This window comes from Toxotes jaculatrix, chromosome 3, assembly GCF_017976425.1.
Source record: "Toxotes jaculatrix isolate fToxJac2 chromosome 3, fToxJac2.pri, whole genome shotgun sequence".
NCBI lineage: Eukaryota > Metazoa > Chordata > Actinopteri > Toxotidae > Toxotes > Toxotes jaculatrix.
Window position 1 is genome coordinate 11487279 of NC_054396.1, and position 26517 is coordinate 11513795.

General features: G+C 41.6%; 2 protein-coding genes across 4 annotated transcripts in view; one reads left to right on the forward strand and one right to left on the reverse strand.

Annotated features, from left to right (window-relative positions):
- Positions 1 to 9850, forward strand: part of LOC121178836 (histone deacetylase 7-like) — a 39963-nt gene extending 30113 nt beyond the window's left edge. For all 3 annotated transcript variants that reach the window (XM_041033230.1, XM_041033231.1, XM_041033232.1), the window contains exons 20-25: positions 1244 to 1341; positions 4861 to 4979; positions 5882 to 6015; positions 6123 to 6207; positions 7080 to 7227; positions 7330 to 9850. In XM_041033230.1, coding sequence (XP_040889164.1) covers positions 1244 to 1341; positions 4861 to 4979; positions 5882 to 6015; positions 6123 to 6207; positions 7080 to 7227; positions 7330 to 7372 — 627 coding nt within the window. In that variant the 3' untranslated portion in view covers positions 7373 to 9850. The remainder of the gene's footprint in view (positions 1 to 1243; positions 1342 to 4860; positions 4980 to 5881; positions 6016 to 6122; positions 6208 to 7079; positions 7228 to 7329) is intronic.
- A 38-nt stretch (positions 9851 to 9888) lies between these two features.
- On the reverse strand, positions 9889 to 17009 carry LOC121178838 (twist-related protein 2-like). The gene is made up of 2 exons (XM_041033233.1): positions 15814 to 17009; positions 9889 to 11093 (listed from the first exon to the last, which is right to left on the reverse strand). Exon 1 carries the CDS (start codon positions 16749 to 16751, stop codon positions 16179 to 16181), a length of 573 nt encoding a protein of 190 aa, XP_040889167.1. The 5' UTR covers positions 16752 to 17009; the 3' UTR covers positions 9889 to 11093; positions 15814 to 16178.
- Positions 17010 to 26517: the final 9508 nt, after the last annotated feature.

A 26517-nucleotide genomic window follows, 5' to 3' on the forward strand; every position in this document is an offset into this window, starting at 1 on the left:
GAGAGTGCCGAGTACCACACAGAAACCAGCGAAGGGATAATCCAGTCCAGCAACTCTCAAAACATGAAAGAGAGAAAGAGGACAGAGGAGCGCAAGAGGCTTGTTGTGTGTGCGCAGCTATGCGTGTGTATCTGTGTGCAAGTGCGCGTGCATGCGGGTACATTACCAGTTGGCAGAGGACAGGAGGCCTCATGTGTTTTTCGTTTGCCCTGTGAACATCCCGTCCACTGAGAGAAGAATGGAGACAGACGCTCTGCGATGCTCATCAGCATTCTTTCTCTTTCAAACATCCTCTCACACCCATACACACGCACATACACACACACACACACAAAGGAAATTACCACGCCTTGTTGCCAAGAGCGTGTCAATCAACCTCCTCATTCTCCCCTCAAACTGACACATTGAGTGATGGTGAAGGGCTTAGAGAACAGCTAAATGGCTTCTAGCAGGACTACAAAGGCAGAGGCAGGAATCCTTAGACCTTCTTTCCAAGACCCGGGCCTCAGTTCACTCTGCCCCAAGTATGTGAGGTCAAACTGAGAGGAGCTCCGCCGACTTGGAGTCGACGGAGCCTGGCATTTTGAGAGTAGACACCAATCTCAGTACAGCTAAAATTCCTGTAAAATCATATGGGGGATATTGGAAAATGTACATGTAAATCAGTAGTATAGAGTAGTGCACCATGTTAGTTTTATATGACGTGATATATCTCAAACCCTCTAAAGTTGTGATACACAACATACAGCATAATTGTATTTATGTACAAATGCATACATTTTTAATATGTCAATAGAACACTTTACAACATACAGTATATATCAGGCAGCAGTTGCCAAATCTGAAATATTTTCCAGTATAGCTGTAGCCTAAAGCTTGGGAACCATAAACGGGTGTAGCTCTGTTGTGGCTCCGAGTGATTTATAAGGCCATTTGACAAATTGTATCAAAATCAAAATGGAGGGACAGGGGTGTTGAATTAATAGCCATCCGTCTTTCATTTAGGAATCATAATCACTCCCTGGTGTTGCTTTAAGGAGATGCAGTCACTTTCCCTCAATTGCTGCAATACAAAGTTTTGCAACAGCCGTGCTGATTTTTGTGAACATTTGACACAAATCTGTCATCGTCACACAATTTCTCAACTTTCACTGGGACTCATTAGCTTTCTTGACATTCACAGACTGTTTTTTTTTCTCTCTCTCTTTCTCTCCCTCCTCCTCCCCTCTCTACCTCCTTCCAGGTGGGTACAGGTGCAGGTGAAGGCTTCAACGTGAATGTGGGATGGACAGGAGGTTTGAACCCTCCTATGGGAGATGCTGAGTACCTAGCAGCTTTCAGGTAAAGAATTATTATTATTATTTTCTCTGGCATGTTTCTATAACACTGTTATAAAAGAAAAAAAAAAAATCTGCACTGGTATTTCAACATGTTCAGTCACATTTGCAACAAATTAAATATACTTGCATGCTTTGCTGTCGACGGTTTACCAAACATAGCATAGCTTTCATGTTGGTGAGTATGTTTCTCTTCCTTCTAGACAGCCATAGGTTTCAGTTTGTGTCATAGCAGAATAAAAACTCAGACTTCAAACCTGAGATAGGCAATCCACCCCTGAGAACATTACACTGCCTTTTATTTGGCATTACAGTTATTGTTGCTTGTAAGGGTTTCCAGGTTGATGCATCCAAGTTCTGATTGGAACCTTAGTTACTGAAATCCTGCTGCTGAGCTGTACCATTTCTAATGCAACTGCTAATTACAACTACTAAATTTTTATTGCTGGCATCTCTAACACCTCTCTCACTAGCTACCAGTAGGTCGGTGGCTGTTTAGCTGTGTTGTGTTCCTCACTTAAAGATCCTAAGGATATGTACAAAAATAAGAAAACACAACAGCACCTGTTCAAATTTTCCCTCTGCCTTCCCACCCAAAGTGATTTTTCAACAGGGACCTGTAAATCAGATGAGTTACACTTCTGTCAAGGTTGTTCACATCAGTCGTCTGCAGTGATCCTTACTAGGCCAGCTTTGCTAATGAAAGTGGCAGATTAAGAATAAACACAGAAAACAGCCAGGTCAAGAAAAGGCAGCAAAGTGTTTTATTTTCTACTAATGTGAATGACAAGTGTTTGTGCTTAGAGGATAAATAGTAAGCCGTTGTTTTTCTCCTCATGGTTTACCCACTCTCAAATTTTGGAGGCTGTAACTTTCCATCTACACTGGAATACAATGCTCTGAAGTTTACGTACTTTTGACACATGTAATATTGGATTTTGTTCAGTATCTCAAGCAGTTTTTATACCTGGTTCCTCATTTCCTCTGAAACGTGGTTGGCAGTAAAGAGTGTAAAGTCTTCATAATTTGTATGACAGAACACTGATGGTTATCACAGTGATCATTGTAATAACCCTAAAACTAAACTAAACTAAAAACAGTAGTACACGTGAAGCACACCTTTGCTCTCACCACATTTTTCATTTCATTCAAGCTTCTCTTTTTTTTCCTCAATGAATATGGTTTGTTTCTGCTCTGCACTGTAATGAACTCAGTGTTTTTGTCAGCAACACTGGCTCGCCACCAGATGATTAAACAGTATGTGAGCTCTACATGGTGCTGCATGCAGCACACACAGTGGGTGGGCCCCTCGTCAAAGGAAAGATGCTAATGAGCTAACCCATACTGGTAAAATCCATAGATCCAATAGGCAGGCTCGGAAACACTAAGTCCAGTGTTTACTGGAGCCCTGGATGCTCATTAAGAGACAACTGGTCCTTTCCTGAACAGCCGTCTGGTTTTGGTATTTTTCATCCAGTTTGGGAAATGGCAAGTGTTTTCATGTGTAAAACTTCCTCAGTTAACCACACTGTAGTACTGTACCGTATTGTGTCTTAGGCCTAGAAACTTTTCCCTATATCAAAGGTCTGTGGAGAAGGAGAGTGCTGGTGGTCCAGTGGTTTGAGGCACATACCGTGTAGCTGTGATGTCCCGGGGTTCATATCCGGCCAGTGACCTTTGTCATATGTTAACATGGGGAACAACCCTGTGTTTACTACCACTGTCAACTGTCTAATTAAGGAGAAAATGTCATTGGGATTAGCAAAACGGCAGCAAGGCAGTCAAGATTTTAAAGCAGCATAAAAGAGCACAGAAAAGATTTCTGTAAAAACACACACAATACAAAAGTAAGCGCTGCTGCCCTTCTGTGAATTAACTGGTGCAAAATAAACACGCTATACAGACAAAATTAAATGCATCATGAATTCATGTTTATGCAATTAAGTATCTAGTTTGGTGCCAGTTCTGTAATTCAGTTAGAAGACATGATTTAGACAACAGTGTGTTCCAGACTGTGTGCTTCTCCTCGGGATGGAACAGAAGAACCAGCCAGAGTGCGGCTGTTGATGATGTGTGTCTCTGTATTTGGGTGTGTTAGTGACAAGGGAAATATTGTGGTTGAGAGCGGTGGTGGGACTCCAGTACAATCAAGAGAAAGCTCAGCTGCATTGAGATTAAGTGTCATGACGTAGTGTGTGTGTGTGTGTGTGTGTGTGTGTGTGTGTGTGTGTGTGTGTGTGTGTGTGTGTGTGTGTGTGTGTGTGTGTGTGTGTGTGTGTGTGTGTGGAGGATTACTAACGTGGTCAGAATTTAAGGTCAGTGTAATCACCGGTAGCACAGCACACACACGTAACACCCAGTTTCAAAGGAAGAGCGTGCGTATGCGTCTGTTTTGGCCTGCGTACAGCACGTATGGGTGCATGCACATATTTCCATGTGTATTTCTAGGTGGCTACTTACAAATGACAGACTATGGAAGAGAGAAGGGGAGAATACAGCAGAGGAGAGGAGAGCAGAAGAGAGGAGAAGAAGTGGGGGGTGCATTGTTAGGGAATCCAAAGGCGGCGTAATTAGGCCCAATGGATCCCAGATGGCTGGCTGTCAGTGACGTGAGAAGAGGGACGAGCTCCTAATAGGAACCAGACGCACACAAGGGCCTTTGAACTGCCGCAGAGAGAGAGAGAGAGAATCAAACGCGGCATGGGCCATGCGCTCTTGCTAAATAACTGGCAGCGGGAGACGAGAGGAAGTGAGGAGGAGAGCATAGAAGCGAGGAAAGTGGTCTACCCAGAGTAGAGTATACAGTATGTGGGCGTCACAGCCTAGATATGTCAAGGGTCTGATTTTTATCTGCTTTTGTCAATCGCAGAAACAGAAACTCTTCAGTGTTAGCCACCTGCCTAAAGTTGTGTGATTTTGACTGAGTCTTTGCACCGACTGCGTTTTGATCTTTATATATCTGCTGCTCAAATGCTTCACATTTAAACAGTTGCACACATTCACACCTGGGAGCTACCCCACCTTCTAGTGTTGGCTACTTACCAGGAGTGGATCAAGAACAGAGATCAAGGGCTTGGAACGTGGCCTTTGATAATTTATCTTTCATCATTTTCGAATGGAGGTAGTTTACAATGAAGTAAACGTTGGCAGTTAACAATCCAGCAAAAAAAAAAAAAAAAATCCTACATCATACACGCATTGCAGTTGTAAATCAATCACCTTAACTCTGCAATGATTTCAGTTTGATTTTTTTTTTTTTTTTAATTTACAGGCAACTTAAAATTCTGTTCATTACAGTAATTAATCTTTTTCAGTCTATTCTGATGTTATGGTGACTTCCTCACCCACATTATTAAATTGTATTCACTCTTTCCAGTTCTCATTTTCTCACAAATCACGAACACCTGTTGAAAACATGATATCTTTAATGCACCATTTAATCTCGGCCACAGGGCTTGAATGAATGTAGCAGAACACACAGTATTTAGTTTACAGCGTGTCGTTTTCCTGTCGTCCTCCTCAGAGCCGTGGTGATGCCCATAGCCCACGAGTTTTCCCCTGATGTGGTGCTGGTGTCGGCTGGCTTTGATGCTGTCGAAGGACATTCGTCATCACTGGGAGGCTACAAGGTCACAGCCAAGTGTAAGGCTCAGTCAGCTCCTCATTTACATATAGCAAACATTCACATTAACATAGTCTTACACATAAAGGTATATGAATGAGTTCAGTCATATATTTCGTTTATATATCTTTATTTATATCCTGTTTTATATCCTGTTTGTGTATTTCTACTCTTCACAACTGTGTTTACTGCATGTGAGGTGTCTGTAAAAGTGCATCCTGTTTTTCTAATTGACACCTACCTTTATATGAACCTTCAGTTGTCTTCTCTTTTTACCATTAATTATGAAAAAAAATTGCTTTGATGTTGTTCTTCCTGGCATTTGAATGCAGAATATAAGCAGACACAGAGAAAACTTGTGTTAACAGAAAACTTATGGAAAAGTTATGGGACAAATTGCCAAATCTTAAAGCGTGGTTATTCCTCACAGACTGTTTTCAGGTGAACAGCTGAACAGCCTTAAGTTTTGAGGTCAGATATTAGCATCAGGTGAGAGGCGGTGTCTAATGAAAAGGTTTCGGTCAAAACAAACCAAACATACCTAACAGTACAAAGTGGGAAGGAAATTAAAGTTTTATGATTGATTGGAGATTTTTTTGGAGGTTTTTTTTTTTGGGAACTACTGTTTAGTCTCAACATGTAGGTTACATCTTTGTCTCAGACATCTCCTTGAATAATGTAGTATCATAAATGAGGAGCATGAATAGAACTCAAAAGCATCTACAAGGCAGGAGTCATCTCTCTGAACTACTGGTGTGATACCAACGTGATAATCCCAACAATTTTGTGAGTAAGAGGCTGATGTGGAAAATGTATCTAACTGACACCAGAAATCCTTTATTCTGATTAATCTGCGTCCATGGATAAAATTACCGCGCAGTCGATAATCTGGCTCAGCCTGTGTATGTGTGTCTGTTTGCAGGTTTTGGCTTCCTCACCCGTCAGCTCATGTCCCTGGCTGGGGGTCGGGTGGTGCTGGCTCTGGAGGGGGGGCATGACCTCAAAGCCATTTGTGACGCCTCTGAAGCCTGCGTCAGCGCCTTGTTGGGCATGGAGGTGAGATTGTGTGTGTGCAAGTGTGTGTTTGTACACTTATTTGTGTACTTCACAAATATATACAGTGTGTTTAATCCACTAACCACTTGGTCTGGGTTGCGTCCCAGGTGGAGCCCCTGTCCCAGTCCATCTTGGACCAGAGACCTTGTGAAAACGCCATCCAGTCCCTGCAGAAAGTCATCCAGGTTCAGGGTGAGAACTGACTGACTGAATCAGCCACAGGGTTTGGCACTGAGAAAGATAAATACTTGAGTGTTTTCTGTTGTATTGAGTCTAAGGTGCCAGTGTTGGAAACAAGTGAAAACACCTTTATCTAACCTGCAGCGGCACAATTCCTCCTCTGCTGTCACCTCCATCATCTGTCTCAGTTTCTGCCTCCTCATCAGTCCTGCTCTCCGGCCATCTCTCCTCCTTTGCATCCCTGTCTCCCATCCCTCCCTCCAGCCGTCCCACACACAGACCGCCGTGCGCGCACACACTCACACACACACGGCCCGCCCTGGCTCCAATTATCTTCAAACACTTCTCTGGCACACGACCTTCGCAACATCCCCTCCTGATTGCACACAAATGTTATCCCAACCAAATTAGATTAATTAAAAATATTTGCAAAGCCACAAGAATGTTAAGCCCATAATTTAGACCCGGGGTGAAATATATGTGAGTTGCATGCACAGCCAGAACACACACATGCTCATGGACGGAGCAGCATTTGCAAACAGTGATTGATTTTTTACTTCCACTGTGTGTCACAGGGCTCGAGCCTGCAGACACTGAGAGAAGAGATTGAATTTGAGTTTACATTTCTGAAATTATGAAAACATGAATATTTAGACCACGGGCTGTTTGTATCACGGTCACTGCTTATATTCAGATCAAACAGCTACAACTGGTGGATCAAACACCAACTAGTGCTTTTTATTAATGCAGCGCAGGCACTTTCCCTGAAGGAACCATTCAGGATGAAAACAACACTGAAATACCAACGAGTGAGGCCATTAATCTTTCTCTCTCCCGTTTTTGCTTGCTCCTCTCCCTCTTTTCCATCCCCTCTCTTCCTGCAGGTGAGTACTGGCAGAGTGTGAAGGATTCGGCCGCCACAGTGGATCTGTCCTACCTGCAGGCTCAGAGACGACGGCTGAGACGAGACTCGGACAGCGAGGCTGTCAACGCCATCGCCTCGCTGTCGATGGGATCCCTCATGTCCGACAGGTAAGGACGATGTCGTGTTTGATGTCTTGACGTTTGTGCTTTATTAAACTTACAGAAGTGTATTTAATTAATCGTAAAATCTTTCTCCTCTCGTTTATCAAGGAAACAGCCAGAAAAACTGACAGAGAAAGGTGATTCTCTCTAAAGAAAGACTCTCTTGACAGCTGCCTTCAACCAAGTCTCAGTGGACACAGACACACACACACACACACACACACACAGAGCTATGCATTTGGACCATCAGTGGAACCAGATGTCCTCCTCAGTTCAACCACTGTATTCATCGCCTCACAAGCACTCCTCCACCTGCATTACTACTGGCTGCAGTCTGACCACTCTGATTCAAACAACACACTGAGCAACAGCATTCACCTGAACAACAATCACGTTCTCATGACTCCTCCGCGGGCTTTTCCTGAAGGGGACGTCACTCACTGAACTGAGAGAAAGTTGAAAAGAAAGACACCCAGAGGCAGATTAATGAAGGATGTTCACTCTTGTAGCATTTGAAGCCAGCAACATGACGTAGCACGAGCGAGCAGCTCTATGACTTTAAACATTCACCTTCTTACCGACTCCCACAGGATCCGCACGTGACCACTCGGGGCTGTTGTAACCTTGAAGTCGTGGTCAAAGGTCACCTCGGCTTACTGGAGCCGATGGCTCAGAGCGTCCCCGCAGGACGTGCCTGTGAAGGAGAGCAGACACATCCTCTGCACTTAAAACGCGTCCCGCTGTGATGATGTCATTTGTCTGCATCTGACAAAGATCCAATGAAGGAAAAGATCTTCTCTGATCGATTTGCACTGTACTGTTCTGTAATGTGAACTGGACGAGATGGAGGAGACGGGTGTTGACAATCAAACGTCTCGTTTGCTCATATTGTAAATTGGTATGAATATTCATTCATTCATTTGACCTGTGGCAGACATTTTTGTGTCAGCACAAGATTAGTTCTTCTTTTTTTTTTTTTTGTTTAGGAGTCCAGTAATCCAGAGTGAAGCTACAGTGAAGTCTGAGATACATATGTTTCATATTGTTTTGTACGTCCACATATTTTCTTAAATCTTTTTTTTTTTTCGTTCTTGGCCTGTCAGGCGAGCACATGCAGCCAGGCTCTAGATCGCCGCAGTTATTGTCATCGCTCACTGACAGATAAAAGAAGACACGTCAGAAATGCGTCTTAAATGTGGAGACATACTGTAGTTTGAATCAGTGGCATCAGTCACATTGAAGAGCTAATACCTCTAGTCACTGGAGTATCGATATCAGGGGAGAGAGTTATCGCTCTGAAAGACATTCTTCACACGTCAGCAAAGACAGAAATCACCCACGATGCCTCGGTGCAGCTTGACCACTCAGAAATGATTGTACATGTGACAGTGCAGATCACATCTTGGTTGATTTTGACGTCTTGGATGAGACTCGCATCCAAAGCCACGTGGACTTAATGACAATCACACACACAAAGTGCACTTACGTTGCCCTCTGGATTGGGAGGGTCAGAACGACTTGGGTCTTAACTTCGGAACTTTGATCATGTTTGTTAAGTGGACCAGAGTTTCTACCTGTGGATGAGCATTCCTGCTGTATTTTGTAAATTTCTTTTATACATTTATTTCTTTTGTAGCAAGGATACAAGGATTATTGTCCCTCGTTCGTCATTTTAGTAAGCGCCGCTCTGTTTATTGTCAGCGTCTGGGATGTTTTGCTCCCCGGACCAAACAAGGACATTTTATCAGTTAGGATGAAGCAGCAGTACTAAGATAGTTGAATATCCACACAGTGCAATTGGACACAGGTTAAGCGCAACCAAAGTTTATGAGAACAATGTGCCTTCCCTGGACTGGCATGGCTTAAAGAACTTCAAAGACTTTTGAAGAGTTTGTGAATGTTTCTTTTTTTTATATCCAAACAGTTGAACAGCACCAAAAGCACAGGATGGATATATAAACAAATTCATTTCTCAAAAAAGAAAAGAAAAAAAAACCCAAAACTACACGGCTTCTATTTATACATTCAGATTCTGTGTCTTTGAAGTGCTCTTTGCATGTCTAACACAATTTTGACGGTGCTATGTTATTTTTTTAATACGTTTAATATGTTTTTCTCCGTTTCTTTCTTTCTTTACGTTGCATTTTGCATGCAACTCAAAACCTGTCAAATCTTCGTTAATCTAATGACAATGTGAAAACACGTGACGGAGAGACACAGCTCCACATCATGTAGAACAGTCCTACAGAGGAGGGTCGCTGTGCAGAGTTTTAGGAGAACGTCCGTGACGGCGATCGGACTTATCTCATGTCTTATCTTTTGTCTTCATTCAAGGCAAATGACTTATTTTTGTATGTGACCTTAAAAATGAATCCCGTGCGACCAAATTATCAGCCCGTGTGCCTTGAAGCGTCATGCTGACCAACCTGTGTGAAGGTAGCCTCAACGAACTGGATCTTAATTAAAACTGCAGGACAAGTCCAGTTTTATTAGAACTGTCTGATTTTCTTTTTTCCTGTACAGTGTACAAAATGACTTTATTTTGTTTTTTGTCTGTCCTTTTGTCTTTTCTACTATTTTTGTTTCCCCATCCCAAAAAAAAATCCTTAATAAAGGTAAATTATATACATTTGAATAAGATTTATTTCTAATGACATGCTCCTTTTGAATTTCGTTAATTCACTTTGTTTTATTCCAGTAAATTCAAAACAGCTTCCTCTCCTATCTAAATTTCCATTCGGTGTAATTCATTATGTGTTTGATTATCAAAATATTGCACTTATTTACTGCATCAGGAAAACTTTTATTGTCCGCAGGAGCTGACACAATAAAGATGATCAAAAGCAAATGCAAAACAATACAAAAGAAACATGATCAAGCAGAAATTAGACTACTTATGGTTACAAATGAATCCTCTATACTGTGGCTGTGATCACTTCATCATCACGCTGGCACATTTCACACACATTTTACAAGAAACTTTCTGATTTTCTTTTTCTGCGGCCTTTATTGATAATAATCACAGCAAGTTTGCAAGACATTTTTAAAGCTGCAGGAAATAGCAGACATGCTGGTTTTGCATTTTAAAATACCACTTGCTGCTACGCTCACTAATAACAGAAAAACTGAAGTAAAAATAAACAGATGTTGAGTTGCAGCTGAACTGTGATCAGTGGTTTGAGTCATTTTCCCATGGACATTTTTCATTAAAGCCAAGTATAATGCGTAAGCAGAGTTAAAGTAATACAGTGTGCATACACCAAATTCACAAACAGATAGGCTTTAAAAAGAAAAAACACACAGGAAGCTATCCAGTTACTACAGCACAACAAAGTAGAAGATCTGCGTCAGATTCCTCATGCTCTTCTTTTCCCCACAAGTCGGGGATTTGAGAGCCAGAGCGATTAGCTTATTAGCATTTTAGCTGTAAACATTCATTGGCTGTGACCGCCCTCTAACCATCACTGTGCCATTATCATTAGTCATCTTAATGTCTGTCTGGCAGTGAGTCATCCGATGTGAAGAGTCGGGTGGATGATGGTTATCATGGTGTTATCCAAGGCACTCGAACCAGCAGCCATTTTGTTTCATTGTCACCGCAGGCCAGCTGTTTGTTTGTTTGTTTGTTTTTTTCTTGTTTTCATCATTTCAGCGCTTGACTGGACTGTCATGTCTCCTCACCAGTGTTTCAGAAACACTCAGCGGAGACTGATACAGTCAAGAGTACATCTCAGTGTCATGAGCCGAGCACGTGTCCGAAGAGAGAGGGAAAAAAAAGTTTTTTAAAGATTAAAAAAAAAAAACAAGTGGGGATGGCTGGTGAGGCAGCAATTTCTACTTTGAGTGTTGAGAATTTTCCATTTGTCGGTTTTCTGCAGAAATGAGAAAGACAAAGGAGTTAGCATCATTGAGTTTGAAACTTTTAGATAAGAAGACATACATCAGTCTTTTTTTATTATTATTTTTTTTTTGCCAGTCTAGAAGAAAAAATCAGCGTCTTTGTCTTGAGTCTTTGAGTTGTGTGTTGAGGTTATAAAACCTGTGTACAAACAAACAGACACTTCTGTTTAGTGGAAAGTGGAAAAATCCCTACAGCTCCTCAACTTCAACTTCTCTTGTTTTAACAAGCAAACATTTCAGCTGGACCGCTCTCAGTTCTCCCTAATTACAGTTTGCCTTTCTGTGCAACACAGAGAGAGAGAAGAGGTCCAGCAAGCAGAAGTTAAACGTCCCGTCACATGACTTTCATTATACCATAAAGGCATGAACGTGTTAATTGACAAAGGCCTCTTTTTTTTTTTGCCCTGTAACAAAGTAATGGTCAGGCTGCGTTCTGCTGTATTCATCTGCTTTTTCTTTTTACACAGAGGCAGTAGAGGAGTCTGCCTGGTTATACAATATTTAAAGTGGCAATCCTCAAGATTTTCCTGAAATCAAGCCTCATTTTTGACACTGCCTGTGGTCGGCATATTTCCTGCAGTAGCCACTCAGTGTGTTTACATTCAGTAATTACCTCCCTATATCATAGCTTTTATTGATAGTGACCATTCCTGCCCTGGACTCAGATTGTCCACCTGAATATCAGTGATTCACAGGAAAAAACACATTTCAGTGTGCCTCTGGAGGGGTTTTTTTGGGAGTGATTCTTTTTATTTTGCGCTTCAAAAGCTGTTTTATGCTTTTATTGTAAGTTACAAACAACTCTTTTTTTTTTTTTTAAGTTTCTGTGAATAGTATATGCGTGTGAGTGTTTGACAGATCCTGATGCATTCTGGGCCTCAGTCGTGTGGCCTTTTGTTGCCTACGTGTCAAACCAGAAGTCATTCTTCCGTGGCTCTCTATCCCTGCAGCTGTCTGAGAAAGGCCAACACATACAAATACATGCACAAGCACATATGCATGGAGCAGTCAAATGCACACACACACACACACACACAACCCTCCCACCTGCGCCCGGCTCACAGTTTGGCTCTCTAAAAATAAAGATGACTATCAGAAGCCACAACTTCTGGATGGGGCTTTTAAAAACGCAGATGAGCCGCAGAGGACTTTACATCTGGTCCCAGATCAGTCCGGAGTGAAAGCCAGGGATTTAATATGCACAGAAGAGCATCCAACAGCTGGTCAGTCCAAACTGTAAAACACACACACACACACACACACAAAGACGCAGCAGAGCCAGAGGTTCCGGCAGGGGAAGGAGCAGTGACAGGCATTTTGATTATAGTATAAACAGAAGAGAGAGTATTGTTTTTTCCAACTCAAACAAAACAATCCTCTCATTCTGAAAGTCTCATGCTGAGCCAGACACCCACATATCCTGAAATCATGCTCATCAAATTGCTCCAAACTGTCCACAGTGCAGTCATGTTCGTGTGTGTGTTTGCTTCGGTCTCTCAAGGAAAATATTTCTGGACTTCTCTGCACTAAAAGCACAAAATATCAGGGGTATTTGCATTTTTGCACGCCGATGGTGTGAAGTCAGGTAAAACAAAATAAGGTTATTTTCTTTGTAAAAAGTGAGTTGGGTGGGAAAAACAACAGGAACACCTTGCAATTTTACTGCCATCCAATTAAACAACACAAATTACAGCCTCAAAAATTTACCACTGAACTAAATCACTCTAACTCAGTTACAAGAAAAAAAAAAAAAAGGCTGTGCAAAGTACATATGACCTCTTAAATATGTATGCTGTGTAAGAAAAAACACCACACACACACAGAGACACACATGCCTGCACGCTCCTCTTCTTTGAAGTCTTCCTGACTTCTTCTAACTTCATCTCTTTCCTCAGATTGAACGTTCAGGCCTGAACCAGGCCCTGAGTTTCTGACCCTTACTGCGTTGGCCCCTGCAGAGCTGATGACAACAAGCAGACCAGGCAAAGTGGTAGGTAATAACTACCGCGCTGCGTTCAAGGACACTCGGCTCCACGTGCAGGGGCCTTGGCTTCCCGTCCACAGCTTTGACTGGAGCCCTCGACGCCTGCTGCAGAGGCCGCTGGAGGTTTAATAATAAAGCAGAGAAGAACACCTGCAGTGTGCACATGGCCGGCGGCAACATGTGTGTGTAAATGTCTGGATGGTGTAATGTATGGATGTTGTTCTTGTACTATAGTGTATAATGTGCTTGTAATCATTTGCATGTCTGCTCACAGATCAGTGTCAGTGTGTGTCTGTGTGAAATGTGTTTACCTTGACCTGTCATCTAGACTTGTGTATTCTCTCCAGCATGGCAACACAGATTCATCTCTACACGGTCTCTGCACCTTGTCATATTTCAGCCCGCCACTCTTTTTGCGCTTAACTACTAATCCTGTGTGTTTGTCATTTTATTTTGAAGGACTTCCTGGCTGCCATTTTCTACTGAAACGTAACCCCACGTCTCAAAATACTAAAACCAGGAGATGAGTGAGATAAAATCACCGAAACAACATCTGCAAGCGTATTCCTGTTTACTAATCTACAGATGTGTCCACATGAGCACACATACACAAGGTAATTAAAGCCTGCTACGAACACATACACAGACACACACCGGTGCACACGTACATGCGCTGACATACACAGGCCCATGTGCCTGACCCTAACCCTGGTACACACACCTTCCTAATACCCCACAACTGTTTCCAATCTAAAGGTTCCTGCTTGTCTGGGCCCCGGCGGGGCCTGATTGCACGATACAAGATCCTGAGGAGAGAGGGCAAGGCTGCAGGGAGAGAGAGGGAAAAAGAGAGAGAGAGGGAGTGATGTGCCTCCACTTTTTTCACTCTCCCTTTCTTTTCCTCCTTTCATGCTGTACCTGTGCAGGAATCTGGTGTCTGGTGGAGCGGTTGAAAAAAAACAGAGCCTGTGTGAAGTCGATCCCACAGATTCTGGAGGAAAACATTTGTCTTACACACATCAGAGGTCTGTCAAACACTGGACCAGGAGACTTTAGATTCCTGTGATAATGTGCTGTTAGTTCATTTCACTTAATAAAGTGAAACAACCAAGGCGCTCAGAGACGCTCTTTTTAAACCCGCGCTCTACCTTTGATTACGTTTCATCCAAGTCATCGCTTTTATTGTGCAATAACTCTTGTTAGTCTTGTTGTTCATGGTATTTATTGTGGCTTCAGTCTGAGGAAACATATTTTTATAGAGGATTTGTTCATGTTGATCAGAGTGTTTGGGATAAACAGAGGTTTGTTCTTGATTTATTTGAAAGGACAAAAAGATTTGTAAACGTGAAGTTTGTTCATAAACTGGATTTGTTAAGAGAATTCACACTGCACAGAATTTACACATTTGTTTTTTGTTTTCTTTTTACTAATGTTTCCATACTTTGCTATTTGATTTCAAAATTATTTCTTGCATTATGTCTCATTTGTTGAACATTTTTTAAATTTTTATAATTTAATGTGAAGCATTTTGTTTTGCAGTTTTACATCACATATTCTTTACAAGCTTTATATATTACATGTAAGTTATGTTTGTTTGGATCTGGCTTTTAGTTTTTTTAGCATAATGTTTAAGTGACTTTTATTTAACATGAAAACTCTCCTGAGACTCACATCTCTTTTTGAGTCCCGCCCAAAATGGCAGAATAATTTGCACAAGTTGACTCTGAAGCAACACTTGATTTATTTTATCTGAGCAACCTAACAGTTATCAAGTTTTATGTAACAACAAACAATTAAACATCAGCCAACACTTAACAGCATTTTACACTTAATAAAATCTGTAAAAATGAAAGAAAATTTGAAAGAAAATAAGCTCAGCAGTTACAGTGATCAGCGAGCAATTGAAAATAATTTTGTTTCGTGGAATTGCTGAAGATAATCTAAAGCAGTGAAACACTGCTGACTGAAACAGTTTCTCTCACAAATCAGGTTAGATTATGATTTTATAAAATATTATATAAATAACGTGCAACATTTTTTGCACGTTTGCATAGAAATTCTGAATTTCAAAAACTAAAACTCCACAGAATGAAAAGAAGTTTTGTCGTGTTCATACTGTCTTTATACACCTGGATGCAAAATTCGTTTCTAAGAAGGTTTTTATAAATTGTAAATAAATACACATCGTTTCATGCACAGTTATTGTTTTCCTGCTGAACTTCAGACGTGCTCATAGAACAAATTTACTTCAGTTTTTAAGTCTCCCAGAGAAAACCTTTGCATGGAGTTGCTGCATTTCCCACAATAAATTATGAAATCAAAATTTAGAGCATGTGTAGATGTAATTGTTTGTGTTTTTAATCTATTGTTGTTTTCTTTTTATTAAGACTCCTTTGAATACATGAGCAGCAGACTTTCGTAGATGCTTTTTATTTGAGCTTATTTGTTTTTCTTTAGTGCTTTATCAGTTTTCCCTTGTTGAGCTGAAAGGTTAATGTAAAATAAGAACATTTGCTATTACGATTTTAAACATGAAAATAAATACAAACACAGATGAAACGTGTCTTTTCATGCCCATGTGCTAATGACATGGGGAACACAGTGTGTACACGTGCGTGTTTGCATGTTTGATTTCTGTGTGTTTTCTAGCATGTATCTTTACACAACCATGTATTGTGTGTATCTGTGTTTGCATGTTAGGTCCATACCTGAGGGGCTGCAGTGGAGCGTCTTGTTGCACTGGACTAAAACAGTGAGACCGACAGGGGAGAACAGTGGAAGTGGAAGTGGAAACAATGGAGGGGAACAGGGTGAACTGCGAGAGGTTTTAGTGACACATGTCCAGCTGTGTTAGTGGATGTAGTCAATGTTTAATGGAGAGAAGCGTTATGGAGGACAGAGACTGAGCAGGATGAGAAATGAATGCAAAGGTCTGAGATGAAAAGGTTAAGATCAGACCAAAGGGCATGAATTCAGAGGTTCAGAGGTCAGGAAATGGGCGCAAACACAGACAGAGGCAGTGGGGTGGAGATGTGGACACGAGAGGGTTTAGGAGAGAAGTTCGAGGGGGGTCCTAGTGGCTGGTGGACATGGCCCAGGCCCCCTCCATCCTCCAGACGGAGAAGGCATAGCTGAGTCTTTCGTGGGCCAGGTAGTTGCAGCTGGCCAGCTTGGCGTCCATCTCGTCACTCTGCAGCACCTGGTAGAGGAAGTCGATGTAGCGCGAGGCCAGCTTCAGGATCTGGATCTTGCTCAGCTTGTCTGAGGGTAGCGTGGGGATTATCTTGCGTAGGGAGGCAAAGGCATCGTTCAGGGACTGAGTGCGTTGACGCTCCCGCACGTTGGCTATTACACGCTGAGAGTGGAGGTCCTCGAAGGGCTGGTCCGGCCTGGGGCCCAGCGAAGTGGGGGCCAACGATACGATGGTCGAAGGGCTTTTCTTCAACCTCTTCGGCCCAGACGGCAGCAGGCTGTTGGGGCTGCCGGTGCTGCTCTCCTCTGCCTGGCCGAGGCTGTCCTTCTTGGGATATGGGGAACGTTTTCGATTTCCTGGTTGGAGGGTCTTCTTCGATCCCCTCTCCAGTTCCTCTTCGCTGGCCCCCAGCCCTCCTTCGGGGGAGTTGGTGCAGGACACCTCTTCTCTCATTGTACCGTCCACCAAAGGCTTTCTACACTCCACTGCAAAGACTGGACGCTGCACAGCTCTTTTTCTCTGTTTACCCCTGCTGACAGCCTCAACAAACCAGAGCTTGACAAGCTTGTGCAATAAAAGTCTTCTCCTCCGTCAAACAAAGTTACGGCTGCTGAAGCTCCATCGGATTGGACATTGCTCTGGCTGTCCTGTTTCCCGGTTACCTTGTTAAATTTCTCACTTTCACATTCCCCTCTCAACCTGGCAGACAGAACAACAACAAACCATCTGACAGGCAGGTCCACCTCTACCTCTTTTATACCCAAACGCAAACCCGGGGCCTGCGGGCACTTCTCATTGGCTCAGCAGACTTCTAGAGGGCGTGGTTCGGCTCAAGACAGACAGCAAAGCAGGAAGTGAGCTCTGGCTGGGCGGGTGATAGAGTAAGGGCGTATGTGGCGCTCTCAGCCAATAAGAAGTGCTGTGTCTAATGTTGCAGAGATGTCTGAGGCTTTATGGGTTCCAGATTTGGGCTGCAGCGTTAGTCTGCATGCAGCCTCGTGTCTGCATTCTCGTTCATCATTTCATTATCAGGACAGGAATCAGTCTAAATCTTTTATTTCCAACAGCCATCAGTGTTAACTTTATGTAATGTTCACTACTTATTGTACATATTCATGATTACACATTCTTAAAACCAGTTTTTTCACAACAAATGTGCAACATAAAAGACATAAATCATACGTGCTGATCTAGTGCTAAACGTTTTTCATTTTCTCCTTTAACATGAGAACAAGTGTGAGTTCACACTGACATTTGTCTCCAGTGATCTTTACCATACCGATAATCAGACACTGTGAAAACAAATCTGTTAAACCACAGGTCACTAGTTAAACAACACTGGTTTAACACTGAACGATTCAATGAAAATTCTGCAGATTAAAACACTGAGGGAGGATTTATAGGTTAAATATTGCACTTTGTTACGAGGACTTCAATATATATTATACATTATATATTATAAAATGGTACCAATGATCAATTTTGCCATGACAAACGGCAAATCAAAAAAAAAGGATTGTTCATAAGTCTGTTTGGCCGCAGCAGCTTCAGGCAGATGTGAGAGAAAATGTGAGGTTGTGAAAGCGTGCATCCTGGAAAACATTTCACAAGATGAGCTTCTTCCTGACACATCGCTGTCTCTGAAACACTGATACGTACAATGGATTACTAAAAACCTCTTAACACCTGACCAGTGCCTGTTTTAGAGACATTCTTCATGCATTAACACCTCTAACATCACTGCTGACGTCAGCTGTGTCCTTCTCCTCTGTGTTGGATCAGGACAGGCGGGCAGACAGGACCCTAAATAACCCCTGACCTCAGTGGCCCACTGACCTCAGCCTACAGAGGTGAGAGAGCACCTAATTGTGCCATCCATGGCCTCGAGGCAGAGCCGACACATGTTCCACCTCCACACCGCCGCGAACCCATCTGGGTCGGCAGCCACTTAAACACATTTTCAGCAGGTTTGCAGTCATGACACAGCAGGCAAGTTCTTCTTAGGAAAATGACAATGTGCACATCAGGCTCATGTTTATTCAGTTAGGGTTTAGACACCGGGATAGAACAGGCTACAAATTGAACAGATGTGTAAGTCTTGCGCAAATCTACCTTGGAGTCCCGATCAGTTTCCCAAAACAGTGTCCACTTATACCTTCATGCGTCACAACATGAGTGACTCATGTGTGGATCACTGCAGAGAAATCTTGTGGGGAGTTTTCCGCTGCTCTAAGCTGTAGAAATGTTGTACTTTTTGATGACAGCATGCTTAATGGTAGCCTTTACATTTCAACACTTCTAAACATTCTCTTTCTTTTTTTTTTTTTTACACGAGTCGTTACATCTTTCATGTTTCCAAAAAGTCAGTCACCGTCCAGAGATGTAAGTACATGATGACGCAGAGTGACATTTTACCAGAAACTGGTTCTATTTACCAACAAACCTTTCATGGCTTGTAACTAAATCTCATATCATTTTCCACACGCTGCTTGACAGCTCCTAGCCAACAATTTGGGTGTGATTGCGGCAGCGTTTGAAGGGCCGCATGTGCGGAGAGCGGCTCAGAAGATTTTTGATGAGCCCCGTGATTGCACTGGTTTACATTTCATTCAGAGAGTAAAGGAAAGAACGGAAAGTAGCTTGATCCCAGTTGGGTTCAATCAACTTGGAAGAAAAAAAAAATCATCTGGCCACCAAAGCAAGGCTGTGGACAGAAACAGTGAATTATACCAGGTTGTATTTACATAACAGTCCAAGTCAACTCCAGGATTAGCTGGTATTAGAAGTGGGGCTTATTGGGAGCTCTGGTGGAGACAGTGGAGGGACAGGAAAGTCATTGTTGCTGAGGCTAATCTCGGGAGCTGCCGCTTACCTTTTAGAGAATGCGTGGCTGTGTGCCACCATCATGGAAAAAATGAGCTAACGAAGCGAGTAGGCCAACAGGAATGTCGTGGCACATAGAAGACCAGAAGGGGAGAAAAAAGAGAGAGAGAGGGAGAGAAAGAATGGGAGAAGAATAGGAGAGGGGGAAAAGAAAAGGAGAAGAAAGGAAAGGGAGAAAGAGGGAAAAAAGTGAGGCTGTCCAAACAGAACCAGATGCAGGAGTGTGGAGGCTCGTTTGATCTCTGTCCTCATAGGCTGATTGATGTTGCACATTTCATTTCCTTGTCAGAGGCTTGACATAATGTTTCACTAAACACTCAGGTCCTGCTCTTGTCTTCATTTTATTTGCACGAGGTTCGTAATTCACCCTTTGCTGGAGCTGAAAATAGATCATGCACTTCATACACATACGAACATATACATAAATATATATGCTTACACATACACACACTGAGGCTTGGATATCGAAGAAGACCAATGTTATTGTCTGTTTCTGTCTCTACACCATATGGTTTGGTCCTGAGTGAAATACGGCACTCAAGAGCAGCCATGTTGAAACTTTGATGTTCAGAAAAAAAACTCAAAACAGTTTCTTTAAGTTTGTAATGCAGTCAGTTCAATTACCGTCACACACCAAAAGGTCGGTGCTCTGCAGTGACGTACTCGGCTAGTAGGAGTGCAGCGGTGTGACCAATCATAAGTGATGTGTTTGGAAATGCACACTGGCTCAACAAAAGGAACCAATCATTAAATTCCTCCTCACCTTCATCCTGGGAGTTTCTTCGCCCTCCTGGCTGCTGTTATTGATGTTTGCACACAGCACACTCCTCCCCCCTTATACCCATCCTTCCACAGCTCCTTCCCTCCCGAGGAGCCTATAGTGGCACAAAGGCAGACATCTGGGACCCATTTCCCCCCTGGAGAAGCCCTTCCTGTGGGGTATCCACTTAGAGCGGTTCGAGAGGAGCGGGATGGGGGGGCGTGGGGCTGAGGGGTGAAGGTGCATGCTAGGTGGGGGATGGTGGTGATGGGACTGGGTAGAGTAAGGGGGGGGGGGGGGGGGGGGGGGGGGGGGGGGGGGCTTTTTGCACACTAACAATGAGAATTATGTTTTTTGTTTTGTTTTGAACAAAAAGTTAATCTGAAAACAGAATCAAGTCTGTCAAGTAGTAGTTCAAAACACTCTAATTGACTTTTTAGAGTTACACAAGCAGATGATAATACCACTCTTATATTTGGAAGCTAAATATGAAGCTACAGGTAGCGCCTGGTTAGCTTAGCTCAGCACAAAGACCTGGAAATGCAGGGAAACAGTGTGTCTCCATTAGAAGGTAACAAAATCTCCCAGCCAGCACCTCTTCATCACATCATGTCATTTGTTTAATCCATGCAAAAAAAAGTGTAAAAAGGACTATTTGCCATTTTACTCTTTCACACTACTCACAAGACAAGCTTCTGTACGCTGTGCTAAGTTAGCTAGCTGCTAGCTCTAGCTTCATAGTTACCATGCAAACATGAGAGTGGTATCAGTCTTCTCATCTAGCTCTGACAAGAAGGTGTTCAAATTTCTCTAAATGTCAAACAAAATTTCTGGTGACAAATCTGAATCATAAAGTGATTAAAGCTGAGTCTGAAAAAAATAAAAACCCAACCTAACAAAAAACTGGCCAACCAAGGTAGCAAAGAAACATGTTTGTAGAAAATATAACTTTAGTAATGGGATCCTACATATCTCATATGTCTCTGCTCCTCTCACTGGTGAGCTGGAAGCCAGTGATACGTTGTCGATCTGTGCATCAGTCATAGTATTTTAAACAGAATGTAATGTTAGGGGTTTATTTGCTTATGCTTAAATGCCTAAGTGCTGAAATCTGATTAAACTCACAAAGTCCTGATGAAGAAGAGAAGCTTAGTTTATTCGTGTTAAAATCAATAATGATGAATAACACAAGTTTGCCTTTTTTTTCAGTGTTTAACTTTGATTATTGCTTATTTAGTTATGACAGTCATGAAGATCGTGTGATGTGATCGAAAGCTCCAGAATAGCTACTAGTCAGACCTTGATGTTAGACTGCTATGTCATGTAAAACCCCAATCCTGCATTAAAAACACTTCCCTCCCCAACTGCGTGCAAGCCTGTATTATTCTTGTTTAGCTGTGACTTATCTTCTCGTATTAGACTGTAATTTATCATAATATTTAGTGCTCAAGCTTCCTTCAAATGTCCCTGCTTTCATGTGTAATTTAGCCAATATCCTGCTCTGGCTCTGATTACAGTGTTTAAGTGCTGGGGTCCGGCCATGGCACATTACAAACAGTCCCAGTGGAGCTCACAGCTGAGCTGGGGATATGACATGCTGGGCTGGTGCACGCTCAACAGCAGGTTAGGCTGGATAAAGAGTCGTATGGCTCATCGTGGGGGACGTCCAGGGAAGAAGCAGTGCATGATGGTTACAAGCTGACATCCACTGTGGATCGAGTACAGTTAAGATGAAAATAAGTGCTACTTCTCTAAAAACTCTTTATAAAGGGTTGTAAGTTGTACTAATGGATTCATCAATAGTTAATAAATAGTTAACTAATCATTTATAGGTTGGTTTTGGGCCATTATTAAGAACAACTGAAGTGCTGCCAAGTTCACTAAAAAGCTAAGACTTTCCTTTAAGTCCCCACATTTGCCATTTAAAGGCAGTATAAAATGTTGTAAATGGTTTATAATCCACTACAATGCAGTTGTAAAAATATATAAGGACATTTTAAGTGTTAAGTAATGATCAACAATTATAACGTCTCCTGCGATGACACATTTTACGTTACTATAATATATCAATCATTATGTGTTCGTACACCAACCTCCACAGGTCACAGATAATACATTAAGACACTTCTTAAAACTACATTATGGTATATTATAAACGATTTATTAAATCTTTATATACTGCTTATAAATGGTAATTTTGCTCCAAATCCTCAGCTCACCTGCAACTCTTTCCAGAAGGTAAGTGGTCACATGGTCCAATCAGTCACAAGCTGGCAGCCTGAAGGTTTTTCGTATCAGTGGCTTAAAATCCTGATCATTAAGGAGGTAAACTACTACTCATAAATTCTTTATAAGTTTCTTTATAAGGTTTCTCATCAGAGGTGGTGCCCAAGTTTCTTCATGAAGTTTGTGAGTGTTGATGTTACATAGAAACAAACGACACACAGGAAACATCAAGTTAAATACAAGTAGTAGATGTCACACAAAACATTTTAGGATTTGAGACTAGATGTTTGTGTGTGTACATGTATGTGAAATGTTGCATCATATCATGTCCATGTGTGCAAACAGCATAAATGGACATGATATCACTGTGTGTTCTGTGAATGTGATAATGTGATACAGCAGCAGCACATAAGGAGAACAGTTGGACAGTAACATCTAATTAAAAAAAAAAGAACAGATCTTTGCGTGTTTATCAGAATCTGTGCTAAAACTGTTCATTTCGGTTAAAGTTCCTACTGCTGAGTCTAATCAGCCAGGCAGAAAGTGATGTTATCCAGCTCTATATATAGAAAATCATCACATGAAAGTAATTTTCACTGCTGAGTCAGCCATTCAAATTCAGTGTGTTAGGTTCTCTTTTTTTGTAAACATTAATAAGACTGTCTGTGAGTCAGCAGACCAAATCTGACCATGTGGCCTCTCGGCCTGGAAAATCCTGTTCCAGCGTGAACTTCAGAAACGATCTTATCAAGCCACAAGACAAATGCTTAGAGGAGAACTTTCATAAAAACGTGTGCACCTGAACGCTGACAGCAAAACAGAGAGATGCTGATGATGATGATGATGATGGCCATTTACCATATGTGAGATACTTTATGGATAACAAGGGCAATCGAACATCATTGTGTGGATTGTAGAATGCAGATCAGATCCCCCCCTCTCTGCAAATTCTCAGTTCTTTGGGAGGCTGTCACATTAGATAGGCTGCAGTGTGTCTCTGCTGCAGTGTATTTGAGCATGTGGAAATTAAAATAGCAATGAAACACCTTTTACAAACATGGTTCCTTGTTTGAAGAAACAAAACCCCTTCTCCACAAATCAATGTCTTTAGATAAGGAGCCTGGCAGGGAGTCAGACTCTGCTGTCTCCAACCTCACACTTCAAACACTGGTTACTGGAAACAGTGTCAACCTGGGATCTCCTGGATTAGGCTCTATCACGCATCCAGTCCTGTCAAACGGGCAGCGCAGCACTGTCTTGCAAGGTAGAGAGGACTGCTGCATTTCTACAACAGAGCTATTGCATTAGAAACATCAACAGAGCTGGCTTCAAAGGGGTACGCCTTCACATTGAATCAATCCACACTTCCATTAGATTAGATGACCTTACCAAAGTTACATTGCGCTAACGTTTCTTTATGGTTTCTCAAATCCCTCGCTCTGGTTCTGGTTCCCCCTGTGAAGCCACTTCAAACAGCCTCTGCCATGGCATATCCCTTTGTGCTCTAAAACAGCAAATATGTGTCTCTCTAAAATGTTTCAGATGCGAGCTCGCAGTGGTCCCAGAGGCACAGACAGCATCGCACACAGAAACGCAAGATTCAGAGGAGGGGAAAAAAACAATAGCTGAATATAGAGGTAGTGCATCTACTGTGCTGTCAACAGGCAGGTCTGCAAGGAGAGAGAGAGTCTGACTGACTGATGAGTGATGGGAGAAGATGATGAAGTTAGAGAGATGCAGAGGAGCAGGGGGAAAGAAAGGAAAAGAAAAAGCAAATAGTGTGGGAGAAATGCTGCAACAGTAAATCAGTGTGGTAATAGGACAGAGGAGGGGGGAGGGGGGCTGCAAAGGTCTAGAAACATATGTTTCAGTTTGTAAATAAAACAGTAAATTGCTATGGATATTGCTTAAATATCTGTGGGCTTTGTACCACGCTTTGCGGAAGTTCCTCGGAAATCATTCTGGGACTGCCTTCTTAAAATGCCAGAGCGGCTTCTTAATGTCAAAGAGGCCATCTGGTTCTCGACCAATTCAAGATGTTTGCTTTTCATTTAGCCCCCCCCCCCCCCCCCCCCCCTCCTGACGCTTCTTTTTTTAGATCAAATGTTTCACTTTTGTATTATTAATACCAATGATCATATTTCGCAATTGAAAACGTTAGCCGGCACGCACCACAGACACAAGACGCAAAGATGTGAAACCCTGTTCGCCTTCTGAAAAATAACAAAATACTTTTACACAAATGCACCTTTGAGGTGCTTGTGCTTTACTTGACCATTACAAAATTATGCTGCTTTATATTACTACTACACAACATTATAGAGGTAGATATTACTTTTTACTCCACTACATTCATCTGACAGTTACAGTTACTTTAGTTACTTTGGAGATTAAGAGTTAACATACAAAACATATGATTAACGTGGAAAACTGTCTGATGCATTGCTATAAAACTGTGATTATACTTCTCAATGTTATAGAAAGCAGATAAAAGAAGTTCTTCATCAACCAGCTACAAAATACAGGTTTTACAATAAGGCATCATTAATAACAATAATAATAATAATAATAATAATAATAATAATAATAATAATAATAATAATAATAATAATAATAATAGTACTAATAATAACAGTAAAGTAGAGCAATATAAACTACGGGTCAAAAGTTTTAGAACACCCTCATTCTTCCAGTTTTTATTGAAATTCAAAAAGTTCAGGGTAGCCAAAAAACTGTATATTTCTTGTAGCCATAGAAGTAAATGAAGCTTTTTAAGTTACACAGGCAAACTGTGTCACTCCACTCTCAGAAGAATTATTAGGACAACACTGTACAGCAGGAAGTAGGACTGCATATTGTTACCAGAATGATGAGGAAAAAAGGCAAATAACAAAGGAAGAAGAATGTTAAAAGTTAGAAGCAAGATAATGAGCCAAAACATTAGAAGAAAAGAATTGGACAGTTATTTCACATGATAAAAACCAGCACAGTCTCCAGACTTAAAGCCTGTGGAGCTGGTTTGGGATGAACTGGACAGAACGTGAAAGCAAAATAACCTGCAAGTGCAGGAACTTCTGCACCAGCTGAACACAATGCGATGACTGTGTTCAACTGCTGAATGAGTCAAAAAGTGTGATTAAATTCAGTTCAATAAAAAGATTCAGTTGTTTATTTGTCCTAAGATTTCATTTCAGAAACACCGGAACATTGAATTATGTACATTTAAACAATAACTGGAAAAATTAAGGTGTTCTAAAACTATTTGATAGTGTAATACTCTGCCGCTCTGCAGCCTAACTTTTGTGCTTTCACATTTTGAGTAAAAGTAATATCACATTGTAAATAAAAGTAATGCATTCAAATTTTCACTTCAGTAATAGAGGAATTAGCAATGAAATGGACTTCAACTGATTTAATTAATTATGCAGTAGTATTAAAGTAGTATTAATTATGCAGATCAACCCCTGTTAGGGTTACAGTGTTATATTGTTGGGTCCTTATCATTTATTCATGTAAGCAGTACTTTAATGCTGCAGGTGGTTGAGGTGGAGAAAATTTTAACTACTTCAAATGCTGTTGGGTAGTCTCACCTGTGTCTAACAAGACATCATATCACGTTTGAGACGTAAAATACTGATTTGAGAAGTATCTGGTAACTATATCTGTCAAATAAGCAAAAAGTAAAATCTTCCTTATTGAAATATAGTGGAGCTGAAAGGTAAAGTAGCATGAAATAGAAATACCCATGTAAAGTAAAAGCACCTGAAAATTGTGTTTAAGCACAGCACTCTAGTAAATGTATTTAGTTACACTCCACCAGTGGACATTTTGCTGCAAGTGCTTTTGTACTAAAAATAAATAAATGCAGGACTTTTACCAGAAAAAAAGATGATGTGGTGTTTTCCACTTTCAGTTGAGTGAAAGATGTCAATGCTTCTTCCACCGCTGTGTTGCATGAACTGATGATAGATGGCAAATGACCCTGCTGTAAACACTCATGATAATGTGTCAGCGAGTTCACATAAACAGGTCTGTGAGCAGACAGGTGGATGTCCACAGTGTGTTTGTGTCCTCCATGAATGATTTCAAATACGCTGACGTCATCCGTTGAAAAAGTGTGTGCGCAGTACAAAGGAATCATTTCCCCTGTAGGCTGTTTGTTACAGATTTTGATTCAGCTGCTCTTTAGTATCTGATTGTGCAGGATGTTTAGGATATTTGTGTTATTTGAATGTATAAACTATTGTTTCCAGTCTCACCGCACTCTGCCAGACTGCCAGTCAACACTTGAGACAACTTCCTTCCTTGATTTGAGTAGAAAGGAGTCCCATAATTGAATAAAACGAGAGC